Source organism: Bombina bombina, chromosome 4 (genome assembly GCF_027579735.1).
Source record: "Bombina bombina isolate aBomBom1 chromosome 4, aBomBom1.pri, whole genome shotgun sequence".
Classification (NCBI taxonomy): Eukaryota; Metazoa; Chordata; class Amphibia; order Anura; family Bombinatoridae; genus Bombina; species Bombina bombina.
The window spans coordinates 536,595,866-536,622,131 of NC_069502.1; the positions used below are offsets into that span (position 1 = coordinate 536,595,866).

The following is a 26,266-nucleotide window of genomic DNA, read 5'->3' on the forward strand; positions in this document are numbered from 1 at the left end:
ATTAACAGTATTTTCAGAGTCAATTCCATTCCTTAGAAAAATACATTCAGTGTACACACACACACACACATCAGCCTGATACCAGTCGCTATCACTGCATTTAAGGCTGAACTTACTTTACAATGGTATCAGCAGTATTTTCTCAGTCAATTCCATTCCTCAGAAAATAAATTACTGCACATACCTCATTTGTTGCAGGGGAGCCCTGCATGCTATTCCCCTTCTCTGAAGTTACCTCACTCCTCAGATGAGAAACAGCCAGTGGATCTTAGTTACGTCTGCTAAGACCATAGAAAAAAACCCAGGCAGATTCTTCTTCTAATGCTGCCTGAGAATAAACAGCACACTCCGGTGCCATTTAAAAATAACAAACTCTTGATTGTAGAAATAAACTAAGTTAAAAAACACCACAGATCTCTCACAGCTTCCTTTTTAGTTAGGCTGCAAGAGAATGACTGAGTATGATAGGTGAGGGGAGGAGCTATATAGCAGCTCTGCTGGGTAATTCTCTTGCAGTTTCCTGTTAGGAAGAGATATATTCCATAAGTAATGGATGACCCGTGGACTGACTACACTTAACAGGAGAAATTAGGTTTGCAAAGATATGTGGTATCATGGCACTGGCTCTTGGGGAAAAAAAGTTTGAAGAATCCTGCAATAGTGCATGTCATTTCAACACTAGCACTGCTGTAATACTGACACTACCACTGATCCAATCAGGAGTGCTAGGGTGTTGTATGAGAGTCTGTGTGTGTGTGTGGGTGTTGCATGAAAGTGTGTGTGGGGGGGTGTTGTATGAGTGTGTGTGTGGGGGGTGTTGTATAAGAGTGTGGGGGGGGTTGTATGAGAGTGTGTGGTGTGTGTGAGTGTGGCTGTGTGTTGTATGAGTGTGTGTGTGAGTGTTTGTGGGTGTTGTATGAGGATGTGGGGGGGGGTATTGTATGAGAGAGAGTGTGTGGGGGTGTTGTATGAGTGTGTGTGTGTGTATGTGAGTGTGGCTGTGTGTTGTATGAGAGTGTGTGGTTTGTGAGTGTGGCTGTTGTATGAGAGTGTATGGTGTGTGAGAGTGTGGCTGTTGTATGTGTGTGTGTGTGTGTGTGTGTGGTGTGTGTATGGGTGTTGTATGAGAGTGTGTGTGTGTGGTGTGTATGGGTGTTGTATGAGAGTGTGTGTGTGTGTGGTGTTGTATGAGAGTGTGTGTGTGTGGTGTTGTATGAGAGTGTGTGTGTGTGGTGTTGTATGAGAGTGTGTGTGTGTGTGTGTGGTGTGGTGTGTGTATGGGTGTTGTATGAGAGTGTGTGTGTGTGGTGTGTGTTGTATGAGAGTGTGTGTGTGTGGTGTTGTATGAGAGTGTGTGTGTGGGGGGGGGGGGTGTATGGGTGTTGTATGAGAGTCTGTGTGGGTGTGTGTTATATGAATGTGTGTGTGTTGGTGTTGTATGAAAGTGTGTGTGGGTGGCTGTTGTATGAGAGTGTGTGTGTGTGTGTGTGTTGTATGAGTGTGTGTTTGACCAAGCATAAATATTAGGGTCATGGCACTGGCTCTTGGGGGGAAAAAGTTTGAAGAAGTCCTGCAATAGTGCATGTCATTTCAACACTAGCACTGCTGTAATACTGAAACTACCAATGATCCAATCAGTAGTGCTAGGGTGTTGTATGAGAGTCTGTGTGGGTGTTGTATAAAAGTCTGTGCGGTGTGTGTGGGTGTTGCATGAAAGTGTGTGGGTGTTGCATGATAGTGTGTGTGTGTGGGGGGGGGTGTTGAATGAGTGTGTGTAGGTGGGTGTATGATAGTGTGTGGGTGGGTGTTGTATGAGAGTGTGTGGGTGGGTGTTGTATGAGAGTGTGTGTGGTGTGTGCGAGTGTGGGTGTTGTATGAGAGAGTGTGTGTGGTGTGTGTATGGGTGTTGTATGAGAGTGTGTTTGGTCTGTGAGAGTATGGCTGTTGTATGAGTGTGTGGTGTGTGTATGGGTGTTGTATGAGTGTGTGTTTGACCAAGCATAAATATTAGGGTCACAAAGATATGTGGTATTATGGCACTGGCTCTTGGGGAAAAATGTTTGAAGAAGTCCTGCAATAGGGCATGTCATTTTAACACTAGCATTGCTGTAATACTGAAACTACCACTGATCCAATCAGAAGTGCTAGTCGCACAGCTGGGTCATGCGACTAGTGCTGAATTCAGAGGGGAACAACTGATTTTTACAATGTGTGCATGGCTCCTACCTCTGTCCAAACTCAGTGTAGCAAAACTTAATTAACCCCCTTAATGACCAGACCATTTTTCAATTTTCTTACCCTTAAGGACAAAGGCTATTTTTACATTTCTGCTGTGTTTGTGTTTAGCTGTAATTTTCCTCTTACTCATTTACTGTACCCACACATTATATACCGTTTTTCTCGTCATTAAATGGACTTTCTAAAGATACCATTATTTTCATCATATCTTATAATTTACTATAAAAAAAAAATTATAAAATATGAGGAAAAAATGGGGGGAAAAAAACACACTTTTTCTAACTTTGACCCCCAAAATCTGTTACACATCTACAATCACCAAAAAACACCCATGCTAAATAGTTTCTAAATTTTGTCCTGAGTTTAGAAATACCCAACGTTTACATGTTCTTTGCAAGTTATAGGGCAATAAATACAAGTAGCACTTTAATATGCAAGAAGAAAGCATACACATTGAAAGCACTCCCAGGTCAAATTGCAAACTTGTTGCAAGTAATAATCACTAAATTGATAATCCAAGGATGGAATACGGAAATGGGAAGATTAACTAAATCTAAAATATAACTTTTATTGGGTTCAAAAAATTAAAATAGGAAAAACCAATTAAAAACAGAATTTATGTTTACCTGATAAATTACTTTCTCCAACGGTGTGTCCGGTCCACGGCGTCATCCTTACTTGTGGGATATTCTCTTCCCCAACAGGAAATGGCAAAGAGCCCAGCAAAGCTGGTCACATGATCCCTCCTAGGCTCCGCCTTCCCCAGTCATTCGACCGACGTAAAGGAGGAATATTTGCATAGGAGAAATCATATGATACCGTGGTGACTGTAGTTAAAGAAAATAAATCATCAGACCTGATTAAAAAATCAGGGCGGGCCGTGGACCGGACACACCGTTGGAGAAAGTAATTTATCAGGTAAACATAAATTCTGTTTTCTCCAACATAGGTGTGTCCGGTCCACGGCGTCATCCTTACTTGTGGGAACCAATACCAAAGCTTTAGGACACGGATGATGGGAGGGAGCAAATCAGGTCACCTAGATGGAAGGCACCACGGCTTGCAAAACCTTTCTCCCAAAAATAGCCTCAGAAGAAGCAAAAGTATCAAATTTGTAAAATTTGGTAAAAGTGTGCAGTGAAGACCAAGTCGCTGCCTTACATATCTGATCAACAGAAGCCTCGTTCTTAAAGGCCCATGTGGAAGCCACGGCCCTAGTGGAATGAGCTGTGATTCTTTCAGGAGGCTGCCGTCCGGCAGTCTCATAAGCCAATCTGATGATGCTTTTAAGCCAAAAAGATAGAGAGGTAGAAGTTGCTTTTTGACCTCTCCTTTTACCAGAATAAACAACAAACAAGGAAGATGTTTGTCTGAAATCCTTTGTAGCATCTAAATAGAATTTTAGAGCACGGACAACGTCCAAATTGTGTAACAAACGTTCCTTCTATGAAACTGGATTCGGACACAAAGAAGGTACAACTATCTCCTGGTTAATATTTTTGTTGGAAACAACCTTCGGAAGAAAACCAGGCTCAGTACGTAAAACCACCTTATCTGCATGGACCAGATAGGGCGGAGAACACTGCAGAGCAGATAACTCAGAAACTCTTCCAGCGGAAGAAATTGCAACCTAAAACAAAACTTTCCAAGATAATAACTTAATATCTACGGAATGTAAGGGTTCAAACGGAACCCCTTGAAGAACTGAAAGAACTAGATTAAGACTCCAGGGAAGAGTCAAAGGTCTGTAAACAGGCTTGATTCTAACCAGAGCCTGAACAAACGCTTAAACGTCTGGCACATTTAAACACCAAAAAACTCTAAGCCATCTCCGTGGAGATGTTGCCTGTACAACGGCAAAGAGAATGACTGGGGAAGGCGGAGCCTAGGAGGGATCATGTGACCAGCTTTGCTGGGCTCTTTGCCATTTCCTGTTGGGGAAGAGAATATCCCACAAGTAAGGATGACGCCGTGGACCGGACACACCTATGTTGGAGAAACCACACTTAAGTACCGACTGTAGTTTGTAAATAGTTTACATAGCCAATTGTTAGTTAAACTAACCAATCCAATCTTTACCAAAGTGCAAGAATCACGTACCAATCAGTAAAGTACATAAAAGTTAAATATCAAGATATAGTAGTATTTATTACTTAGCACTACTGGTAGATTATGTGAGTGAGAGAGTAGAATGGATAGTATGTCCCTGTTTGAATAAATAGTTAAGTTTGACAGTTAATGGTCGTGAGCGATATTTATGATTCAGGTTATGGTGTGACACAAATTGAAACCGGATATACTGGTTTAGTAAATAACACAAAAATTTGTTTGTATATATATATTTATTTGTTCACCTCCTAAATTGTCATGTGAATAGCGGTAATATTGGAGATGTTATCACAATATTGGTAAGGAGGTTGTGCTTTACTGTTGATTGTCTTGTGTATCCAGTATTGAAATGTGCATTCAGGGTTTGTTATAGTGAAATCAGGTACTCTTAACAATTGCAGATGGACTATCTAGATATTGGGAATACCAGGATCAACTTGTTAATTGTGTTTGAAATATTTTGTACTGTATGCGCACAATATGATATTGGTGAATAGGATATTAGAGGTGGCTGATTACTAGTCTGATTGTAATTTGTCAGGCAGGTTAATATATGCCTACTGCTTATACAGAGTGAATGCAGTATCAGATGTGCAACCTATCCTATTCGGTCTCGTGCTTATTAATAAGAATCACAGTATGGTAAGAAGATCCGCTCAAAGTGTTATAGGTCAAACACTCCCATGATCTAGTATTTTATATTGTAACCTTGCCCTACTTTGTTATTATACAAATGAAAATGTAAGATAAATAATTTCACATGTATTAGGCACGGTCTTAATACTAAGTTTCACAATGTGTGTTAAGAAGTATCACTATAAATTGAAACAATGATACCATAAACCTGGTATTAGCAGCACGTAAGTGTGTGATAGCTCAAGTGCACTATATTTTGAGGAGAGTATCATCCAGCTCAGCCGTATGAGTTGTGATTACTCCTTTATATTAAGTGTTGTGCTGTGGTTGCTAGTAGCTGATTTAGCTATTGCACAGTGCCGGTATTTAAATTATGGCGGCAGCGCGCCTCACGTAACTGTTTAAATGGGTACAGATCACCAGTGCCACCCGGATGTTAAAAGTACAAGCAGAGGTCAATTTTGATTATCATATATGAATAATAGTTAGTTTACTAACAAAATTGTTAGCGTATGCTTGTTTTAACATTATGTTAAGGGTTTCCCTTACACTTGATCTCCGGTTGTATTCAATCTCAAGTCCATTACCGTATATTTAAAGCGGCTTCAGTAATGAGGTCTATTCACCTTATGGTGTTGGCAGATTTACCTGCATATGTTGTTGTCTCAAACACCTTTAGATTATATGAGGTAAATAGGGCGTTTGCATTACGTTAGAGGCGTTAGCTAAATAATGTTAATCATACATCAACCGTGCACTATCTGGATTGAACAGGTCCTCACACACTCTATAACAACACAAATAGTTAAATCTAAAATTGAAGTTACGCTCATGAAAAACTTCCATGCACTCACTCACATTCACACTAAATGTTAAGACAGGATAACTTGTATAGATGGCTAATGATAGTTATATCATAATGGATAATGAAAGAGTAAATTAATACTACAAATAATGACTACAGTAATGAAACGGTAGCTTAAGGCTTATCTAAAACACAGGAGCTCCTAGGACTCCTCACCATTGCCCTAACGTCCCTAACATGTTTCGCCACTTAGCGTGGCTTTTTCAGAGCTCCTGTGTTTTAGATAAACCTGCTGCTCTGATTCAAGCTACTTCTCCCCCTATACTTTATTACCAGGAATGTTCACCTTACTTGTCTCTTCTATTACAGTATCTTTAATTTGCAAGCACTATCCCTCCAGCCTTGCCCACCATGTCCCACCCAGGTGTTACACCTCATAACAGTAATTAGGTACTGTCCAGCTGTCACTAATGATACAGATAAGATAAACTAATTAACATTCAAAGCCTCTATACAGGAATTCTGCTACTTATTCAATCCTCATTTGCTCACTCACCACACAATATCTTTCATTAGTGTACCCTATGTAATCACTCATTCTCAGTTCACCCTGCCTTATATCAGACGTATTTCCCTTCTCCCTTACCTTCTGTGTCCTTTCCCTCTCCTTTAGATTGTAAGCTTGAGAACCTCCTTAACTGTAGGTCATTTTGTATGTAAGTGAACTACTACTTATTGGGCTCAAGGGCAGGGCTTTCCTCTGATTTTGTATAACCTAGATAACTCAATTATTGCAATATTTGATATGCACCCTTACAAATGAAATGTACTCTTTATTGTACTTGTTAGTGTTTGTAATGCATCCCACTAATGTTTTGAACTTTATATAGTACTGCGTAATCTGTCTGCGTTTTATAAACAACAGAATAACAATAATAAATATTGGTAGAGGGCCAGGTAACCCAAAAAGAAGGAATGCAAGCAGCAGATGAAGAGTGGCTCCAAAGATGGCATCACAGCACGTGTGCATTCCATAGGGAAGGCAGAAAATGTCACAATGTTCAGGAGTTAATATATATTAAGGCTGTATGACTGCTACACATGCACTTTTCAAAGATAGCAGTGACGAGCCTGTATAATTACTATTCAGCAGAACAATATAGCTCAATATACAAGAAATGTATTAATTTTTTTTTTTATCCTTTTACCTATGCTCGGTGGACTTCCAAAATTTATTGGTGCCTCTGGAGGTCTTCCACAGTGTAACGCTGCCAGAGCAGAGCCTTTCCAAACAACATGTTTGCAGCCTGTAAAAAAGGGTGAAAAAAGTAAGCATATAACATCCAATATATTAGAACTAATGGCAAAATGTATTTTTGGCAACTCTTACTTTTGTTTGTGCGCAGGAGAGACTGGCGGCCTGCTCCCAAAAGGGTCTCTAAACCAACAACACTCTGGGGAATTTCTTTTTCCAGAAGTGGTCCTAATCGTCTGCATATTTGTAGTAAATGATCTGGTGCCAAATGCCGGTAATACTTCACCTAATTTTGGAAATAACACATTGCTTACAACAAAACATTATGCTAAACTACTTAAAAACAACATATGCATAATATAATTTCTAGTGTTCTCAACTGAATTTTTTTCTATCCGGTGGGGGCGGTGTAATATTTTGCAATATTATAAAAAATTTCTGTCATTTATAAATGTTACTTAAAGGGACAGCCTACTCCAGAATTTTAATTGTTCAAAAAGATATTAGACAATCCCTTTATTATCCATTCCCTAGTTTTGCACAACCAACACGGTTATATTAATATACTTTTTACCTCTGTAATTACCTTATATCTAACCCTCTGCAGACTGTCCCTTATTTTAGTTCTTCTGACAGACAGGCATTTTTAGCCCATCTGTGCTGATTCATAAATAACCCCATGGGAGTGAGCACAATGTTATCTATGGCACACACGAACTAACAGTGTCTATCTGTGAAAAACTGTCAAAATGCACCGAGATAGGAGGTGGCGTTCAAGGGCTTAGAAATTAGCATATGAGCCTACCTAGGTTTAACTTTCAAAGAAGAATACCAAGAGAACAAAGCAAATTTGATGATAAAAGTAAATTGGAAAGTTGTTTAATTTTGACTAGACTGCTCCTTTAAGCTAACCAATGCACAAATTCATTGCATTATTAAGCATAAAATGATTAAATGATAATTTGAGAAACAAATATTGAAAACATTTAAAATGTACTGTTAACTTAAAACTGCCAAATTTTAGCCGTAAAATCAGCCAAGTGGTTCACCTGCTAAAAAGGTACTAGGGAAAACAATGATATGCTTGAAACAGAATGCAGAAATGCAGAGATCGATCAGTGGAAATATACACACCACCAAGGCTGACTTGGCATTTAATAAAGCTGGGTTTAAATTCCAGGAGCCAGTAAGCTATAGATTCCAAAATGTAACTTCTAGACTATCTTTTTTTTATACATACATAAAGTGATGGTAAAGTTTCCAATTCGTATAGTCAGATCCAGAATGGAAAAGGAAATTTATGCTTACCTGATAAATTTATTTCTTTTACGATATGACGAGCCCACGGATTTCATCCTTACTTATGGGATATCGCCTCCTGGTCAGCAGGAGGAGGCAAAGAGCACCACAGCAGAGCAGTCATTCGACCGAAGTTAGGAAGAGAAAGGAGAAGCCAAGGTGCAGAGGTGACTGAAGTTTAATAAAAATAAAGACCTGTCTTAGAAAACGACAGTGGGCCGTGGACTCGTCATATCGTAAAAGAAATAAATTTATCAGGTAAGCATAAATTTCCTTTTCTTTTACAAGATATGACGAGTCCACGGATTTCATCCTTACTTATGGGATACAATACCAAAGTTATAGGACACGGATGAAAGGGAGGGACAAGACAGGAACCTAAACGGAAGGCACCACTGCTTGAAGGACCTTTATCCCAAAAATAGCCTCGGACGAGGCAAAGGCATCAAATTTGGAAAATTTGGAAAAAGTGTGAAGAGACGACCAAGTTGCAGCCTTGCAAATCTGTTTAACAGAAGCATCATTTTTAAATGCCCATGAGGAAACCACAGCCCTAGTGGAATGAGCTGTAATTCGTTTAGGAGGCTGCTGTCCAGCAGTCTCATATGCAAAACGGATGATACTCTTCAGCCAAAAAGAAAAAGAGGTAGCCGTAGCTTTCTGACCCCTACGTTTCCCAGAAATGACAACCAACAAACAATGAAGATGATTGACGACATTCCTTAGTCGCCTGAGAGTAGAATTTCAGGGCACGGACTATTATCCAAATTATTAATCTCATCCAACCATTATTTCACTTGTTTGTAAGGATAATTATATCAACCTTATAACTATTGGCATAAGATTTATTCAGCAATACAGTATATTAAACATCTAACCATTAAGTGTATACTATTAGACTGCTCCAAACATTTAGCAATCGCATGTTTTTTTTTTTATATAGTACTACAATACCTATAACGTTCAAATAAACTTTTTGGCATCGATACCACTATTTGTTATATAACCCTTTTTTTAAAAGGGTTTAAAATATTCTCTGTTAGGCTAATTACTGCAAAGTTAACTTTGATATACACATATACAACAAATAAATTTCTCATACTTGTAGGTTTACAAACTTTTGTAAGTGGGTAATTCCAATCTAGTGTAAGGACATCTTACAATATCAATATCTGTATTAACTTCAACAGTTAGTTCAACTGGAGACCTTACTAATTATATTATAGTAACATTTACCTAATATCAATGATGTAAGCATCGTATTTACACTAAAAACATAATATAATACCCTACTGGAGGATGAACGTTATAAAACACTAAACAACTAATGATGTATACATTGCAATTACACTAACATTGCAATTTAACGCCCTGCTGGTGAATGAACGTTATCCAACACTAAGTTACTAATTATATACCCTTCTGACTATATAGTACACTATTGATATAATTTGCAACATTTTCATTGTTGCTCACATAATATCCAGTGAAAGCTATAGGATACAATTCACACGGTGGATAGCAATAGTGTGTGATATTATTGTGTGATCTTGACAAAATCGGTTTATTAACTATCAAATAGTACATATAAGTATACAATATGTCAACAAGAGACAACTAATATACACCATACTTAGCACAGTAATAGTCATCTCAACCAATCTATTGATAGGGCACTATTTGGTGTTACAGTGTGAGTAATTTGCTAAATATGATCAAATTATATATATGTATTTGTGGGTGTGTGTGTGTGTATATATATATATATATATATATATATATATATATATATATATATATATATATATGTGTGTGTGTGTGTGTGTGTGTGTGTGTGTGTGTGTGTGAGTGTGAGAGTGTGTGTGTGTGTGATGTAACTACTTGATGTCCAGCTTGCTGAAAGTCTCTCAAGGACACACCTGTTTATGTACAGAGATAGGGCAATAAATTCCTTTAGTTAAAATAGTTTAGTGAAAAAGTCCAGAAGTCAGAAGCCATGTAAGCAGCTGTCCAACCATCAGAAATAGCATACAGAGATAGGTAAAATGCTGAGATACAAATTACTTTAGAAACAAACATACATTCAGCTCTTATGAACCAATCACACTCTTAGCCAACTCAAAGCATCCACCATTATCCATTTTTGGGTTGTATTAGCTGAAGAGGCCTGTCATAGGTATATAAGGTATAGGGAGAAGGAAGAGAGCAGAAGAGAAGAGAAGGAAAGAAAGGAGAGAGAGGTTACAACCTCTTACTGGGCCTCAGAGGTAATTATATTATGCACTTACTTTATAGCTATAAGGTTGTTTTTATGTCTGTTTGGATTTGATGTAAGAAATTGTATGCAGTTATGTCAATGTGTTTTATGTAATGTATTTAATGTAACTCATATTAATGGTACCATATGAAGAAGCATAGAATATTATATTGTGTGATCTAAGATTTTGGGTGCTGTGACTAATAAAAGTTGTTATATTAAGCTGTCTTTCTCACAAGCAAATTCTTTCATTAATTATTATTATTATTAATATAAATATTATATTCCAAAATTAATAATTAATCTTCAATAATTGGCGACCGCTCTGGTATTAGAACTTGTCGTGTCCATTAAGGGATAAGATCCGGCATGTATGTTTTATACATATGATGAGGCTTTTAGATGTATTGGGCTGTTTCAGTCATCACCAATAACAGAATCATTGCATATTCTGCTTATTGTTCTAATAGTAAGTTATATCATTTTGGAACGATTACTTCTATTCAAAGAATCCTCACAGATTAAATTTGGTTATAATATTTATTTTAATACAATATTTATTTGGGTTTAAATATACATTTATATATGTTTATGCAATAGTCACACATTTGTGTGGAATAAAAATCTAGTCATTTTACTTGTAAGCTGCACATGTTGCTTTGATATAGAAATATCTAGTCCCATACTATAGAAAAATTGTATTGTGGCCCCTCTAATTAAAACAATAAGCCAGAATTTATATAGTTATATCATGCATATGCATATCTGGATTATTTAGTATTGAATTGTTAATTTTTCCAATGAGCCACAAGAAGCTATGTTAATAAATAGTTAAAATCTTGTGGACATAGATAAATTCACCTTGAAATAAAACAATTACTATTGCATTAATATATACGCCTAAAGTATTGTATATTATGTGATTGCTGTTTTGAAACAAAGAAATAATTGTGTCTGTGAGAAATTCAGTATAATTTTTAACAACGCCTAGCTTTGTCAATGAAGAAAACCTAACAAAAATAGAAAATTAGGTGATGGAAAAGATTTAAAACCTACCCCACGCTAACAAAATCACGATATAGTTCTTTGTTTAAAAAGTGTTTGATTAGAGTAACCCTTACGACTAGTGAACATAAGGGAGAGGATCTACACTGAAAATTAAAAAACTTCCCAAATAATATTTTAAAGCATATAAGTATATTAGAAGAACTTGTAAGTGCTGGCCAACTTACTGGGGAGGATATACAAACATAAAGAAAAAGGGGATCAATTAATTTTATTTTAAGTTTTTTTTACTCAAGATGGCTACATTATCTGCTTTGAAAAGCTTTGAAGCTACAAACATCACAAGCCATAAAAGTAATGATTATGCTTGTGATGTTTATGACAAAGAGAATCCCTGGAAATATGTCCAGGATGTATTTGAAAAAGAGATTAATATCTCACAAAGTCCAAAAAGACAAAAGGAAAAGCAGTTGCAAGTATCTTTGCAGCATGCTTGGCAATGAATGCCAAAATAGAAACATTGAAAAATAAACTGCATAGTTCCAAAAATATAATAAACAAAAAAGAAAAAGAGATTGACAAATTAGAAATTCAAGTGCAATCTCTAACATCACTCAATTGTGAAATTAACAAATCCAAACAGGAGAGTGATAAAAAACTGCTTAAATGCAGAAAAGGAATTAGAAATTTGCAAAGAAAAATTATTTGAAACAGAAAAAGAAAAGGATCAAATATGTAATGCATATTCTGTGGTACAAAATGATTTGGAAAATATTAAATTGGGGAATTCTGCTGACAATTCCAAGTGTTTTAACATGCTGCAGCAAACACTTCAGTTATTTGTGCTAAAAATGATGATTCCTCCACCTTCACATTTGCATGTTTAACAGACAATAATGATACAGTAAGGAGTGGTGGGGAATGCATTTCATCTAGCCAATTCAGCTATGATTTACCTCTTGCCACAAGTAAAGCTAATAGCAAACTCACAGGGGACTGTTCCATTATTATGGATACAGTATATAGTGGCAATGGAGAATTTAAAAACATAAATAAATCCCCTGCTGTTGTAATATCTGTGTGTCCTCCTACTGGTGGTCAGAATACACAGTTAGAAAATATAAGTGTGAGACAACTAACAGCATGCCTGACTAATTTTCAAACCATTGACACACAATCCCCTAAAACACTCATGGTTGTGGGTAATTCAGTGGAATCTATAAATATTCTTAGTGCTAACATGTCAAAATCAGCCACTGTTCTGGGAGCCAAATTCCCAACCAACAATTCTGCAAATTTAAAAAATGCAAATAATCCACCAGAAAAAGGCCTAGAAATGTCAAATCCTCTAGAGCTAAATGCTTTAAAAAATGATTTACAGAGCAACAAATGGGTAAACATAAAGGACACAGTTAATGGTTTTACACTGATGCTGTGTAAACACTATCCACACTGTGAATGTATTTTTCTACATTCTTTGGATAAACAAAATTACACTTGGAGCTTGGATGCATCACATGGTCACCCAGAATTAAATGCAAAATATAAGATCATTCTCACTAAACTGTCTGCCCTAGAAAGTATGTTTCAGGCTCCACAGGAAAAACACTCAGGAAATGGAATGAAACTGCTGCAGAGGCACCGCAAAAACTCATCTATGGACATAAAAGAAAATGGAAGTATGCCTTCAACTACGGTGAGTGCATTGATATTGGTGTCATTCCTGATAGTAATACACCATTTGGTCCCAAATATATTTAGCTATCCCCATTTCTTTAAAGAAAATTGTTTTAAGCAACAATCGTACCCAAGGGGGGAAAGGGTCACTTGCTTGAAACAGAGTGTTCCCATTTGGGCACTCTTATTTGCTAAACATTAAGAACAAAAACAAAATTTATGCTTACCTGATAAATTTCTTTCGTGGTGTATCCAGTCCACGGGTTCATCCATTACTTGTGGGATATTCTCCTTCCCAACAGGAAGTTGCAAAGAGGACACCCACAGCTGAGCTGTCTATATAGCTCCTCCCCTAACCCCCACCCCCAGTCATTCGACCGAAGGCAAGTAAGAAAAAGGAGAAACTATAGGGTGCAGTGGTGACTGTAGTTTTTTTAAAAATAAAAGCACCTGACTTAAAGTGACAGGGCGGGCCGTGGACTGGATACACCACAAGAGAAAGAAATGTATCAGGTAAGCATAAATTTTGTTTTCTCTTGTAAGGTGTATCCAGTCCACGGGTTCATCCATTACTTGTGGAATACCAATACCAAAGCTTTAGGACACGGATGAAGGGAGGGACAAGGCAGGAACTTAAACAGAAGAAACCACTGCCTGTAAGACCTTTCTCCCAAAAATAGCCTCCGAGGAAGCAAAAGTATCAAATTTGTAGAATTTAGAAAAAGTATGAAGCGAAGACCAAGTTGCCGCCTTGCAAATCTGTTCAACAGAAGCCTCATTTTTAAATGCCCATGTGGAAGCTACCGCTCTAGTAGAGTGAGCTGTAATCCTTTCAGGAGGCTGCTGGCCAGCAGTCTCATAAATTAAACGGATTATGCTTCTCAGCCAAAAAGAAAGAGAAGTTGCCGAAGCCTTTTAACCTCTCCTCTTTCCAGAGTAGACAGCAAACAAGGCAGATGTTTGATGAAAATCCTTAGTTGCTTGTAAGTAGAACTTTTAAAGCACGAACCACATCCAGATTGTGCAACAACCGTTCCTTCTTGGAAGAAGGATTCGGACACAGAGAAGGAAAAACAATTTCCTGATTGATATTTCTATTGGAAACAACCTTAGGAAGAAAACCTGGCTTGGTACGTAACACCACCTTATCCGCATGGAAAATCAGATGGGGTGAATCACACTGCAGAGCAGATAACTCGGAAACCCTTTGGGCTGAAGAGATAGCAACTAGAAACAAAACTTTCCAAGATAAAAGTTTAATATCTAATGAATGCATAGGTTCAAACGGAACCCCTTGAACTTTAAGAACTAAATTTAAGCTCCATGGCGGAGCAACTGGTTTAAATACCGGCTTGATTCTGACTAAAGCCTGACAAAACTCCTGAACGTCTGGAACATCTGCCAGATGCTTGTGAAAGAGAATAGACAGAGCAGATATCTGTCCTTTTAAAGAACAAGCTGATAATCCTTTTTCCAATCCTTCTTGGAGAAAGGATAGAATCCTAGGAATCTTGACCCTACTCCATGAGAAACCCTTAGAATCACACCAATTAAGATATTTACACCATATCTTGTGATAGATCTTCCTGGTGACAGGCTTCCTAGCCTGGATCAAGGTATCAATAACAGACTCAGAAAAACCACGCTTTGATAAGATCAAGCGTTCAATCTCCACACAGTCAGGCGTAGAGAAGTTAGATTTGAGTGTTTGAATGGACCCTGGATTAGAAGGTCCTGCCTCAATGGCAGAGGCCATGGTGGGCAGGATGACATGCCTACCAGATCTGCATATCAAGTCCTGCGAGGCCACGCAGGAGCAATAAAAATCACCAAAGCTTTCTCCTGCTTGATTCTGGCAATCAGACGCGGGAGAAGAGGAAACGGTGGAAACACATAAGCCAGGCTGGAGGACCAGGGCGCTGCTAGGGCATCTACTAGTGCTGCCCGAGGATGACTTGACCTGGACCCGTAACAAGGAAGCTTGGCATTCTGACGGGACGCCATCAGATCCAGCTCCGGACTGCCCCATAGATGAATAAGCTGGGCAAATATCTCCGGGTGAAGCTCCCATTCCCCCGGGTGAAAAGTCTGTTGACTTAAAAAATCCGCTTCCCAGTTCTCTACTCCTGGAATATGGATAGCTGAGAGATGGCAAGAGTGAGCCTCTGCCCATAGAATTATCTTGGAAACCTCCATCATTGCCAGGGGACTCCGTGTTCCCCCCTGATGGTTGATAAAGGCTACAGTCGTGATGTTGTCCGACTGGAATCTGATGAACCTGACCGCAGCCAGCTGAGGCCATGCCTGAAGAGCATTGAATATCGCTCTTAGTTCCAGAATGTTTATCGGGAGGAGGGCCTCCTGCTGAGTCCACGAACCCTGAGCTTTCAGGGAGTTCCAGACGCGCCCCAGCCCAGAAGGCTGGCATCTGTTGTCACTATAGTCCACTCTGGCCTGCGGAAGCTCATTCCCCTGGACAGATGGACCCGAGATAACCACCAGAGAAGAAAATCCCTGGTCTCTGGATCCAGATTTAGCAGAGGAGACAAATCTGTGTAGTCCCCATTCCACTGATTGAGCATGCAAAGTTGCAGTGGTCTGAGATGTAGGCGGGCAAACGGAACTATGTCCATTGCCGCTACCATTAGGCCGATTACTTCCATACACTGAGCCACTGACGGCCGAGAAATAATGAAGAGCACAGCAGGAAGTTAGCAGCTTTGATATCCTGACCTCTGTCAGAAAAAAATTCTATCAGAGTCCCTAGGAAGGAAACCCTTGTAAGAGGGGAGAGAGAACTCTTTTCTCTGTTCACCTTCCACCCGTGAGACCTCAGAAAGGCCAGAACAATGTCCGTATGGGACTTGGCGATTTGAAGAGTCAACGCCTGGATCAAGATGTCGTCTAGGTAAGGAGTCACTGCTATGCCCCGCGGCCTTAGGACCGGCAGTAGGGACCCTAGAACCTTCGTAAAGATTCTTGGCGCCGTGGCTAACCCGAAGGGAAGAGCCACAAACTGGTAATGCCTGTCTAGGAAGGCGAACCTGAGGAACTGATGATGATTTCTGTGAATCGGAATATGCAGATAAGCATCCTTTAAGTCCACGGTAGTCATATATTGACCCTCCTGGATCATAGGAAGAATGGTTCGGATTGTCTCCATCTTGAAGGATGGGACCCTGAGGAATTTGTTTAGGATCTTGAGATCCAAGATTGGTCTGAATGTTCCCTCTTTTTTGGGAACTATAAATAGATTTGAATAGAAACCCTGCCCCTGTTCCTCCCTTGGAACTGGATGGATCACTCCCATAACCAGTAGGTCTTGGGCGCAATGTAAGAATGCCTCTCTCTTTATCTGGTTTGCAGATAGTTGAGAGAGATGAACCTTTCCCTGGGAAACAATCTCCACTGCCCAGGGATCCTGAATGTCTCTTACCCAAGCCTGGGCGAAGAGAGAAAGTCTGCCCCCCCCCCCCCCACTAGATCCGGTCCCGGATCGGGGGCTACCCCTTCATGCAGTTTTAGAGACAGTAGCTGGCTTTTTAGCCTGTTTCCCCTTGTTCCAAGCCTGGTTAGGTCTCCAGACTGGCTTGGACTGGGCGAAATTACCCTTTTGTTTTGTACTAAGGGGAGCGGAAGCCGCGCCACTCCTGAAGTTTCCAAAGGAGCGAAAATTAATCTGTCTGGTCCTTAACTTATTAGACTTATCCTGGGGAAGGGCTTGACCTTTTCCCCCAGTAATATCAGAAATGATCTCCTTCAGATCAGGCCCGAATAGGGTCTTTCCTTTGAAGGGGATGTTAAGAAGCTTAGACTTTGAAGAAACATCTGCTGACCAGGACTTAAGCCATAGCGCCCTACGCGCCATGATGGCAAAAACAGAATTTATGCTTACCTGATAAATTACTTTCTCCAACGGTGTGTCCGGTCCACGGCGTCATCCTTACTTGTGGGAATATCTCTTCCCCAACAGGAAATGGCAAAGAGTCCCAGCAAAAGCTGTCCATATAGTCCCTCCTAGGCTCCGCCCACCCCAGTCATTCGACCGACGGACAGGAGGAAAAAACAGGAGAAACTATAGGGTGCCGTGGTGACTGTAGTTAGAGAAAATAATTCATCAAACCCGATTAAAAAACCAGGGCGGGCCGTGGACCGGACACACCGTTGGAGAAAGTAATTTATCAGGTAAGCATAAATTCTGTTTTCTCCAACATTGGTGTGTCCGGTCCACGGCGTCATCCTTACTTGTGGGAACCAATACCAAAGCTTTAGGACACGGATGAAGGGAGGGAGCAAATCAGGTTACCTAAACAGAAGGCACCACGGCTTGCAAAACCTCTCTCCCAAAAATAGCCTCCGAAGAAGCAAAAGTATCAAATTTGTAAAATTTGGCAAAAGTGTGCAGTGAAGACCAAGTCGCTGCCTTACATATCTGATCAACAGAAGCCTCGTTCTTGAAGGCCCATGTGGAAGCCACAGCCCTAGTAGAGTGAGCTGTGATTCTTTCAGGAGGCTGCCGTCCGGCAGTCTCGTAAGCCAATCGGATGATGCTTTTAAGCCAAAAGGAAAGAGAGGTAGCAGTCGCTTTTTGACCTCTCCTTTTACCAGAATAGACGACAAACCGAGAAGATGTTTGTCTGAACTCTTTTGTAGCTTCTAAATAGAATTTTAGAGCACGGACTACGTCTAAATTGTGTAACAAACGTTCCTTCTTTGAAACTGGATTCCGACACAAAGAAGGTACAACTATCTCCTGGTTAATATTTTTGTTGTAAACAACCTTTGGAAGAAAACCAGGCTTAGTACGCAAAACAACCTTATCTGAATGAAACACCAGAAAGGGCGGAGAACACTGCAGAGCAGATAACTCAGAAACTCTTCTAGCAGAAGAAATAGCAACCAAAAACAAAACTTTCCAAGATAACAACTTAATATCTATGGAATGTAAAGGTTCAAACGGAACCCCTTGGAGAACTGAAAGAACTAGATTTAAACTCCAGGGAGGAGGTCTGTAAACAGGCTTAATCCTAACCAGAGCCTGAACAAATGCTTGAACATCTGGCACAGCTGCCAGTCGTTCGTGTAACAAGACAGATAAAGCAGAAATCTGTCCCTTTAGAGAACTCGCTGATAATCCCTTATCCAAACCCTCTTGTAGGAAGGAAAGGATCCTAGGAATCTTAATTTTACTCCATGAGAATCCCTTGGATTCACACCAACAGATATATCTTTTCCATATTTTATGGTAAATCTTTCTAGTTACAGGTTTTCTGGCTTGTACCAGAGTATCTATCACAGAATCCGAAAACCCACGCTTAGATAAAATCAAGCGTTCAATTTTCAAGCCGTCAGCTGGAGAGAGACTAGATTTGGATGTTCGAATGGACCCTGTACCAGAAGATCCTGTCTCAAAGGTAGCTTCCATGGTGGAACCGATGACATATTCACCAGGTCTGCATACCAAGTCCTGCGTGGCCACGCAGGAGCTATCAAGATCACCGAGGCCCTCTCCTGCTTGATCCTGGCTACCAGCCTGGGAATGAGAGGAAACGGTGGAAACACATAGGCTAGGTTGAAGGTCCAAGGCGCTACTAGTGCATCCACTAGAGCCGCCTTGGGATCCCTGGATCTGGACCCATAGCAAGGAACCTTGAAGTTCTGACGAGACGCCATCAGATCCATGTCTGGAATGCCCCATAATTGAGTTAATTGGGCAAAGATCTCCGGGTGAAGTTCCCACTATGTCTGACTCAGATAATCCGCCTCCCAGTTTTCCACTCCTGGGATGTGGATCGCAGATAGGTGGCAGGAGTGATCCTCCGCCCATTCTATTATTTTGGTCACTTCTCTCATCGCCAGGGAACTCCTTGTTCCCCCCTGATGATTGATATAAGCAACAGTCGTCATGTTGTCTGATTGGAATCTTATAAATCTGGCCTTTGCTAGTTGAGGCCAAGCCCTGAGAGCATTGAATATCGCTCTCAGTTCCAGAATGTTTATCGGGAGAAGAGACTCTTCCCGAGACCATAGTCCCTGAGCTTTCAGGGATTCCCAGACCGCGCCCCAGCCTGCTAGACTGGCGTCGGTCGTGACGATGACCCACTCTGGTCTGCGGAAGCTCATTCCCTGGGACAGGTGGTCCAGGGTTAGCCACCAACGGAGTGAGTCTCTGGTCTTCTGATCTACTTGAATCACTGGAGACAAGTCTGTATAGTCCCCATTCCACTGTTTCAGCATGCACAGTTGTAATGGTCTTAGATGAATTTGCGCAAAAGGAACTATGTCCATTGCTGCAACCATCAACCCTACCACTTCCATGCACTGAGCTACGGAAGGACGTGGAATAGAATTAAGAACTTGACAAGCGTTTAGAAGCTTTGACTTTCTGACTTCTGTCAGGAAAATCCTCATTTCTAAAGAATCTATTATTGTTCCCAAGAAAAGAACTCTTGTCGACGGAGACAGGGAACTTTTTTCAATGTTCACCTTCCATCCGTGAGATCTGAGAAAGGCCAGAACGATGTCTGTGTGAGCCTTTGCCTTTGAGAGAGACGACGCTTGTATCAGAATGTCGTCCAAGTAAGGTACTACTGCAATGCCCCTTGGTCTTAGGACCGCTAGAAGGGACCCGAGTACCTTTGTGAAAATCCTTGGAGCAGTGGCTAACCCGAATGGGAGCGCCACAAACTGGTAATGTTTGTCCAGAAAGGCGAACCTTAGGAACTGATGATGATCCTTGTGGATAGGAATATGTAGATACACATCCTTTAGATCCACGGTAGTCATAAATTGACCTTCCTGGATTGTAGGTAGAATCGTTCGAATGGTTTCCATTTTGAACGATGGAACCCTGAGAAATTTGTTTAGGATCTTTAAATCCAGAATTGGTCTGAAAGTTCCCTCTTTTTTGGGAACCACAAACAGATTTGAGTAAAATCCCATTCCCTGTTCCGCCGTTGGAACTGGGTGTATGACTCCCATTTTTAACAGGTCTTCTACACAATGTAAGAATGCCTGTCTCTTTATTTGGTTTGAGGATAAGTGAGACATGTGGAACCTTCCCCTTGGGGGTAGTTCCTTGAATTCCAGAAGATAACCCTGAGAGACTATTTCTAGTGCCCAGGGATCCTGAACATCTCTTGCCCAAGCCTGAGCAAAGAGAGAGAGTCTGCCCCCTACTAGATCCGGTCCCGGATCGGGGGCTACTCCTTCATGCTGTCTTGTTAGCAGCAGCAGGCTTCTTGGCCTGCTTACCCTTGTTCCAGCCTTGCATGGGTTTCCAGGCTGGTTTGGTTTTTGAAGCATTACCCTCTTGTTTAGAGGATGCGGAGTTGGAAGCCGGTCCGTTCCTGAAATTGCGAAAGGAACGAAAATTAGACTTATTCTTGGCTTTGAAAGGCCTATCTTGCGGGAGGGCGTGGCCCTTTCCCCCAGTGATGTCCGAGATAATCTCTTTCAATTCTGGCCCAAAGAGAGTTTTACCCTTGAAGGGGATATTAAGCAATTTTGTCTTGGAAGATACATCCACTGACCAAGACTTTAGCCAAAGCGCTCTGCGCGCCACAATTGCAAACCCTGAATTTTTCGCCGCTAATCTAGCTAATTGCAAAGCGGCATCTAAAATAAAAGAATTAGCCAACTTGAGTGCGTGAACCCTGTCCATAACCTCCTCATACGGAGTCTCTCTACTGAGCGACTTTTCTAGTTCTTCGAACCAGAACCATGCTGCTGTAGTGACAGGAACAATGCACGAAATAGGTTGCAGGAGGTAACCTTGCTGTACAAAAATCTTTTTAAGCAAACCCTCCAATTTTTTATGCTTTTTACAATCTTGCTTTTTAGCCAATCAGTGCTGGTTCTTGTATAACCATTTTCCACGGGAGGGAGCACAATGTTATCTATATGGCACACAATAACTAGAACTTTCTGGCTGTAAGCAAGATTTAAAAAACTAAATTTATGCTTTCATGATAAATTATTTTCTTTCACGATGATGAAAGTCCACAAGTGCCATAACGTGTGGGATGGAATTTCCGCCACATGATGGAGGCATAGAACCACAACACAAGAGTTTTTAACCTCACCCACTTACCAACCTACTCAGTTTAACATCTAGCCAGGCAGAGAGAAAAGGAGACAGGTAGGAAAGAAAAGCAGGGTCTATAGAAGTACAAGTAATAAGCTGCCGCCACTGAAAAAATATCAGGGCGGAGGCTTGTGGAATTTAGCAGGTAAGCATAAACATTGTTTTCTTTCATTAGATAATGAGAGTCTATAGCACCATAACGTGTGGGATTAAATATCCAAGCTGTGACTCCACGTTAAAGAACGGGTGTGTGGTCTCTCTCTGGAAGCCCGAATCTGGACACTATCTGTTTAAAATGTTCTTGATAAAGAGACCACTCTAACGGATGAACTGAATGACAGCTGAGAACATAGGGGTCCAATAGCCTCCATAGAGAAGGATCACTATGACATTTGAAAAAGTGTTTTGTGAACAAAAGGTCAGTCTACTGGTAAAAAGTAGGCTATGCTATACTGTGTGTAAGCATCTATAAATAGCCTGCAGGCTATGTAAGTGCTAGTAATTACTTACCTGAAAGAAGCACCCCTCCACTGAGCTTACCAGGCAAGTAAATGCAGCTGTATCCAGTAGAGAGCCCATCCAGTGCTGTACAGGCAACAGCAGGTCTAACCGGAAAGTACCTTTAACCCTTTGAGTGCTAAGCACTTTCCCACCTGAGTGGTAAGCTGTTTTAAGGGGGGGTTTTCGTTTATTTGTTTTTTTACTCTTTTTTTTTTTCATTCAGATTTCCAAGACTTACACTGTTGGAAAGGTTAGGCGATTACCTTGAGCCGTTGTTAGCACAAGAGTGGGAAACTCTGCGACGGCTCAGAGCCATCACATTTTTTCTTTCATGATTCAGATAGAGCATGCAATTTTAAGCAACTTTCTAATTTACTCCTATTATCAATTTTTCTTTGTTATCTTGTTATCTTTATTTGAAAAAGAAGGCATCTAAGCTAAGGATCCAGGCAATTTTTGGTTTAGACACTGGACAGCACTTGTTTAATGGTGGGTGCATTTAGCCACCAATCAGCAAGCACAACCCAAATTGTGAACCAAAAATGGGCCGGCATGCTCTATCTGAATCATTAAAGAAAAAATGTGGGTTCAGTGTCCCTTTAAGTCCTGCAGAAGGAGGCTAATGGACATGTACCTGCGACACCTGCTGGTAGTTATGGCTGAAAACCCAAAAGGGAATTACTGTGCCTGTAACCTGGTACTCCTATGCCCCTTCTACTGTAATTCTGAATGACCAAGGGTTTATGGGTCTCACATTGGTCTGAGGTCCCAAACAAATCCAAAACTGGATCTTCAGGACAACCTCAATCTTCACCTTTCACCTGGTAGGCAAAGAACAAACCGAGTACGGTTGGGAAGTGGGTGAAGTTATAAGCCAGAATGTTAAACAAAAAACATAAATTATGCTTACCTGATAATTTCATTTTCTTCCGTGGGAAAGAGTCCACAGCCGCATTCATTATTTGTGGGAAATAAGAACCTGGCCACCAGGAGGAGGCAAAGACACACCAGCCAAAGGCTTAAATACTCCTCCCACTTCCCCTATCAACAAGGGGAACAAGGAACCGTGGAAGAAATATCAAGGTGAAAGGGTGCCAGAAGATGAAAAACAACAACGGCTCAAAAACGTGCGGAGGGCTGTGGACTCTTTCCCACGGAAGAAAATGAAATTATCAGGTAAGCATAATTTATCTGTTTCTTCCTTATGGGAAAGAGCCCACAGCCGCATTCATTACTTGTGGGAAAACTATACCCAAGTCAAAGAGGACACTGAATGCCAAGACGGGAGGGTAAAGAGGCAGTCCGACGAAAGACACCAACCTAAAACCTTTTTCCCAGAAAAAAAAAGACCAGTTTCGTCCGAAAACAGGGAACAAGCTACCGGCCTAGCTAAATACCACAAGCAGACGCAACCGAGATCACAGACCTCGAAGACACCATCTCTCAGGGGCAAAACCCAGCCACACCCCCTTAGACCAACTAGGGGACCCCGACTAACAATTCCCAGAGGGAAAGAACAAGTCAGGACAGAAGAAACAAAACCAGGTCTCACAGAAGACCACCAAGACCCGTTCAATAAGCTAAAAAATCCTAGACATATTATGCCGAACAAAAGGAGCATCACAGGAAAAAGAAGTGAAGGACCGGAAGAGAAACAGAAGAATCTCAAAAACCAGCCGACGCATAGACAGCTAAACAGCGGTGGCAAGCGTTAACCACAGCAGACGAGGCCGAAAAAGGGAAAATCCCCTACCCCAGCTAACGCCCCAGACCACAAGAGACTGAGAGCGCCCTGTAAACAAAAGAAAAATTTCTGCAGCCAAAAAATATTCAAGAGAAATGACCTAGCCAGTGGTGCGAAAAAAAAAAAAGACGACAACGCATCACCCACCAGAAAGAAAACAAAACTCTAGACCGTGCGCACCAAGACTGCGCAAACAGGCACTAGACCACAACAGGCTGGAGAAGCCGAAACATCAGCCCTGAATCAATCCTCCTGACAATAGAGGGATCCCTAAAGGATCCAATCCCCACAGAGGGTACAGAGAACACCTCATCCGTGAGCACAAGCACCCTAAAAGGCAAGGGAGGAGCAGGAAGCCCAATAAGATCGCACACGCGCAGGAGACTAAGTTCAGGGAACGGAATTCCACCCCCACCGAAAAAAAAAAGGGGAGGGAGGTAGCAACAAGCCACGCTTTAGAAAAATTGCGACCAAAACCCCGGGTAATCCTCCCAGAAAACGGAGGACAAGAACCCCAAAGGACACGTCCACAAGGCAGCACTATGCTCAACAAACGAGGAGCAATGTGACCAACCACTCCCATAGAGAAACACGAGGCCTCCAGAGGAAGACACGAGACAGGGAGCATGTGTCCAAGACACAAAAGGAGAACCAAGACAAGAAAGGAAACACCAGGGCAAAAGAAACCCTTTAGAAAAAAAGGCCCAGAGCCCCCCCTTCTTACAAGGGTAACTAACCAGAAAAGGTCCAGACTCCCCAAAGGAGAGACAATAAACCCCATCCTGACCCAACCCCAAGGGGAAAACCGGGACAAGAATAGAATAGATACAGCGACCCTGCCCAAATCCTGAGCGCCCCTCCCCAGACTGAAATGGGAGGGCGGCAGAAAGTCCATGAACCAGAACCCAAGTCATGACCCGAGTCGTTACCAGATCAAAAAAAACTGGCAGACCATCTCCTCCAGGAGAAAGGACCTCGAACAGAGGAACTACAGAAGGACACAGGAAAAACACTGCAAAAAACAATACAGAACGATTCCAATGAAAAAAACCTCGGACCATAGCCACGAGACCCCGAAGAGGAAGAGCTCACCTTGACCCCTGACTCAAAAGGGCGGAAAAAAAACCCTGGAAAACTCTAGGTGCAGTCCCCGGAGGAAGAAAACAGGATCGATACCGGGGATCAACCCACAACCCCCTGCTTCAGAAGTGATGGATCTAACTACTACACCACATCTCCCAATGGCTCAGCAGGACCAAGGTCCCCTGAGCCCGAGGTACCCAGCATACTACACAGGCACGAGAGACACGACTGGTAGACTTGCGACAACGGGGCCAAAGTACTGTACTCGTCCGAGAACGACTTAGAAACCTCCATGGCTAAGACTATCAATTAAGCACTATATTTGAAAAACTACCGGCACCTGACACCCACAATGGCTGGGGCATTTACCACCTCCTATGACCAGACCTCAGCAGAGCAGACTTTTCCCGTCATCGCCACATGGTCAGGAAGCGGAAGAGAAACCACCCAAGCGTAACAACGCCCGGTCACCAGGTGCCCCGCGTAATCCAAAAAGCGTGCCACCAAAAGGCGGCAACTAGGCCCACATAGAAAGTTTAAGCAAGTCTGAAACAAGAATAGGGATACACCCGAAGGTGTAATCCCAGGACTTGTGGTCTGCAAGCCAATAAAACAAGCCACTATGTTCCACATAGATTAAAGCTAGATGTCTCAGCCACAAAACCCATACCCACTACACAAGGCAGGTTGAATCACATAATAAACATGATTAAGGACCCCTCCCCGTTCACAAATTCCCACTAAGGAGAAAATTAGCCCTCGGTACAGAAGGTGCCTCACTGAGACCCATACTTAGCTGTCACAATAAATCACATTACAGTCAATGTAATAAAATGAAACAATCTTACCGGAACTACGACGTGGAACAGGAACACGGCCCTTCAAGTGTGACTAATAGCAGCATCACCTCCGTCATGGACTTGAGAGAAAATAGCAGTTAGCAAAACAAAATTCGTCAACGCCAAGTGCTAAAGGAGCTGTTAATACGAGTCGGGATGGTGTCACATGGAAAACTCCCACCGCATCTCCGGACTCTTTCGCCCAGGACCTCCAGGAGAGAATGACAGGACTACTTAAAACTCCCGTCCCATGTCAAAGGGTAGCACCATCCATAAGAGACATATGTAAAAAATAAAGTACAATAATCTAAAATAAAAACTTCTGACACTTCTCTGCCAACCTCCTGGGACGAAAGGCAAAGTGGGAGGAGTATTTAAGCCTTTAGCTGGTGTGTCTTTGCCTCCTCCTGGTGGCCAGGTTCTAATTTCCCACAAGTAATGAAGGTGGCTGTAGACTCTTTCCCTTTAGGAAGAAAAGACACTCCAAAAAAAACCAACCTCTGTGATCAAGTGTATATGTGTGCATTATTTGTAGCACATGTAAAACACTCAAAAAAGTAAATTTATGCTTACCTGATAAATTGATTTCTTCTATGATACGACAAGTCCACGGATTCATCCTTTACTTGTGGGATATTATCCTCCTAACAGGAAGTGGCAAAGAGCACCACAGCAGAGCTGTCTATATAGCTCCTCCCTTGACTCCACCCCCCAGTCATTCCACCGAAGGTA

The 26,266-nt window shown here is 41.4% G+C and overlaps 1 protein-coding gene across 1 annotated transcript in view; it reads right to left on the bottom strand.

Annotated features, from left to right (window-relative positions):
• Positions 1-26,266, bottom strand: part of PHIP (pleckstrin homology domain interacting protein) — a gene marked incomplete in the record, with an annotated part of 1,163,892 nt that overhangs the window by 1,061,481 nt on the left and 76,145 nt on the right. The window contains 2 exon segments of the mRNA XM_053710468.1: positions 6,997-7,095; positions 7,179-7,329. Coding sequence (XP_053566443.1) covers positions 6,997-7,095; positions 7,179-7,329 — 250 coding nt within the window.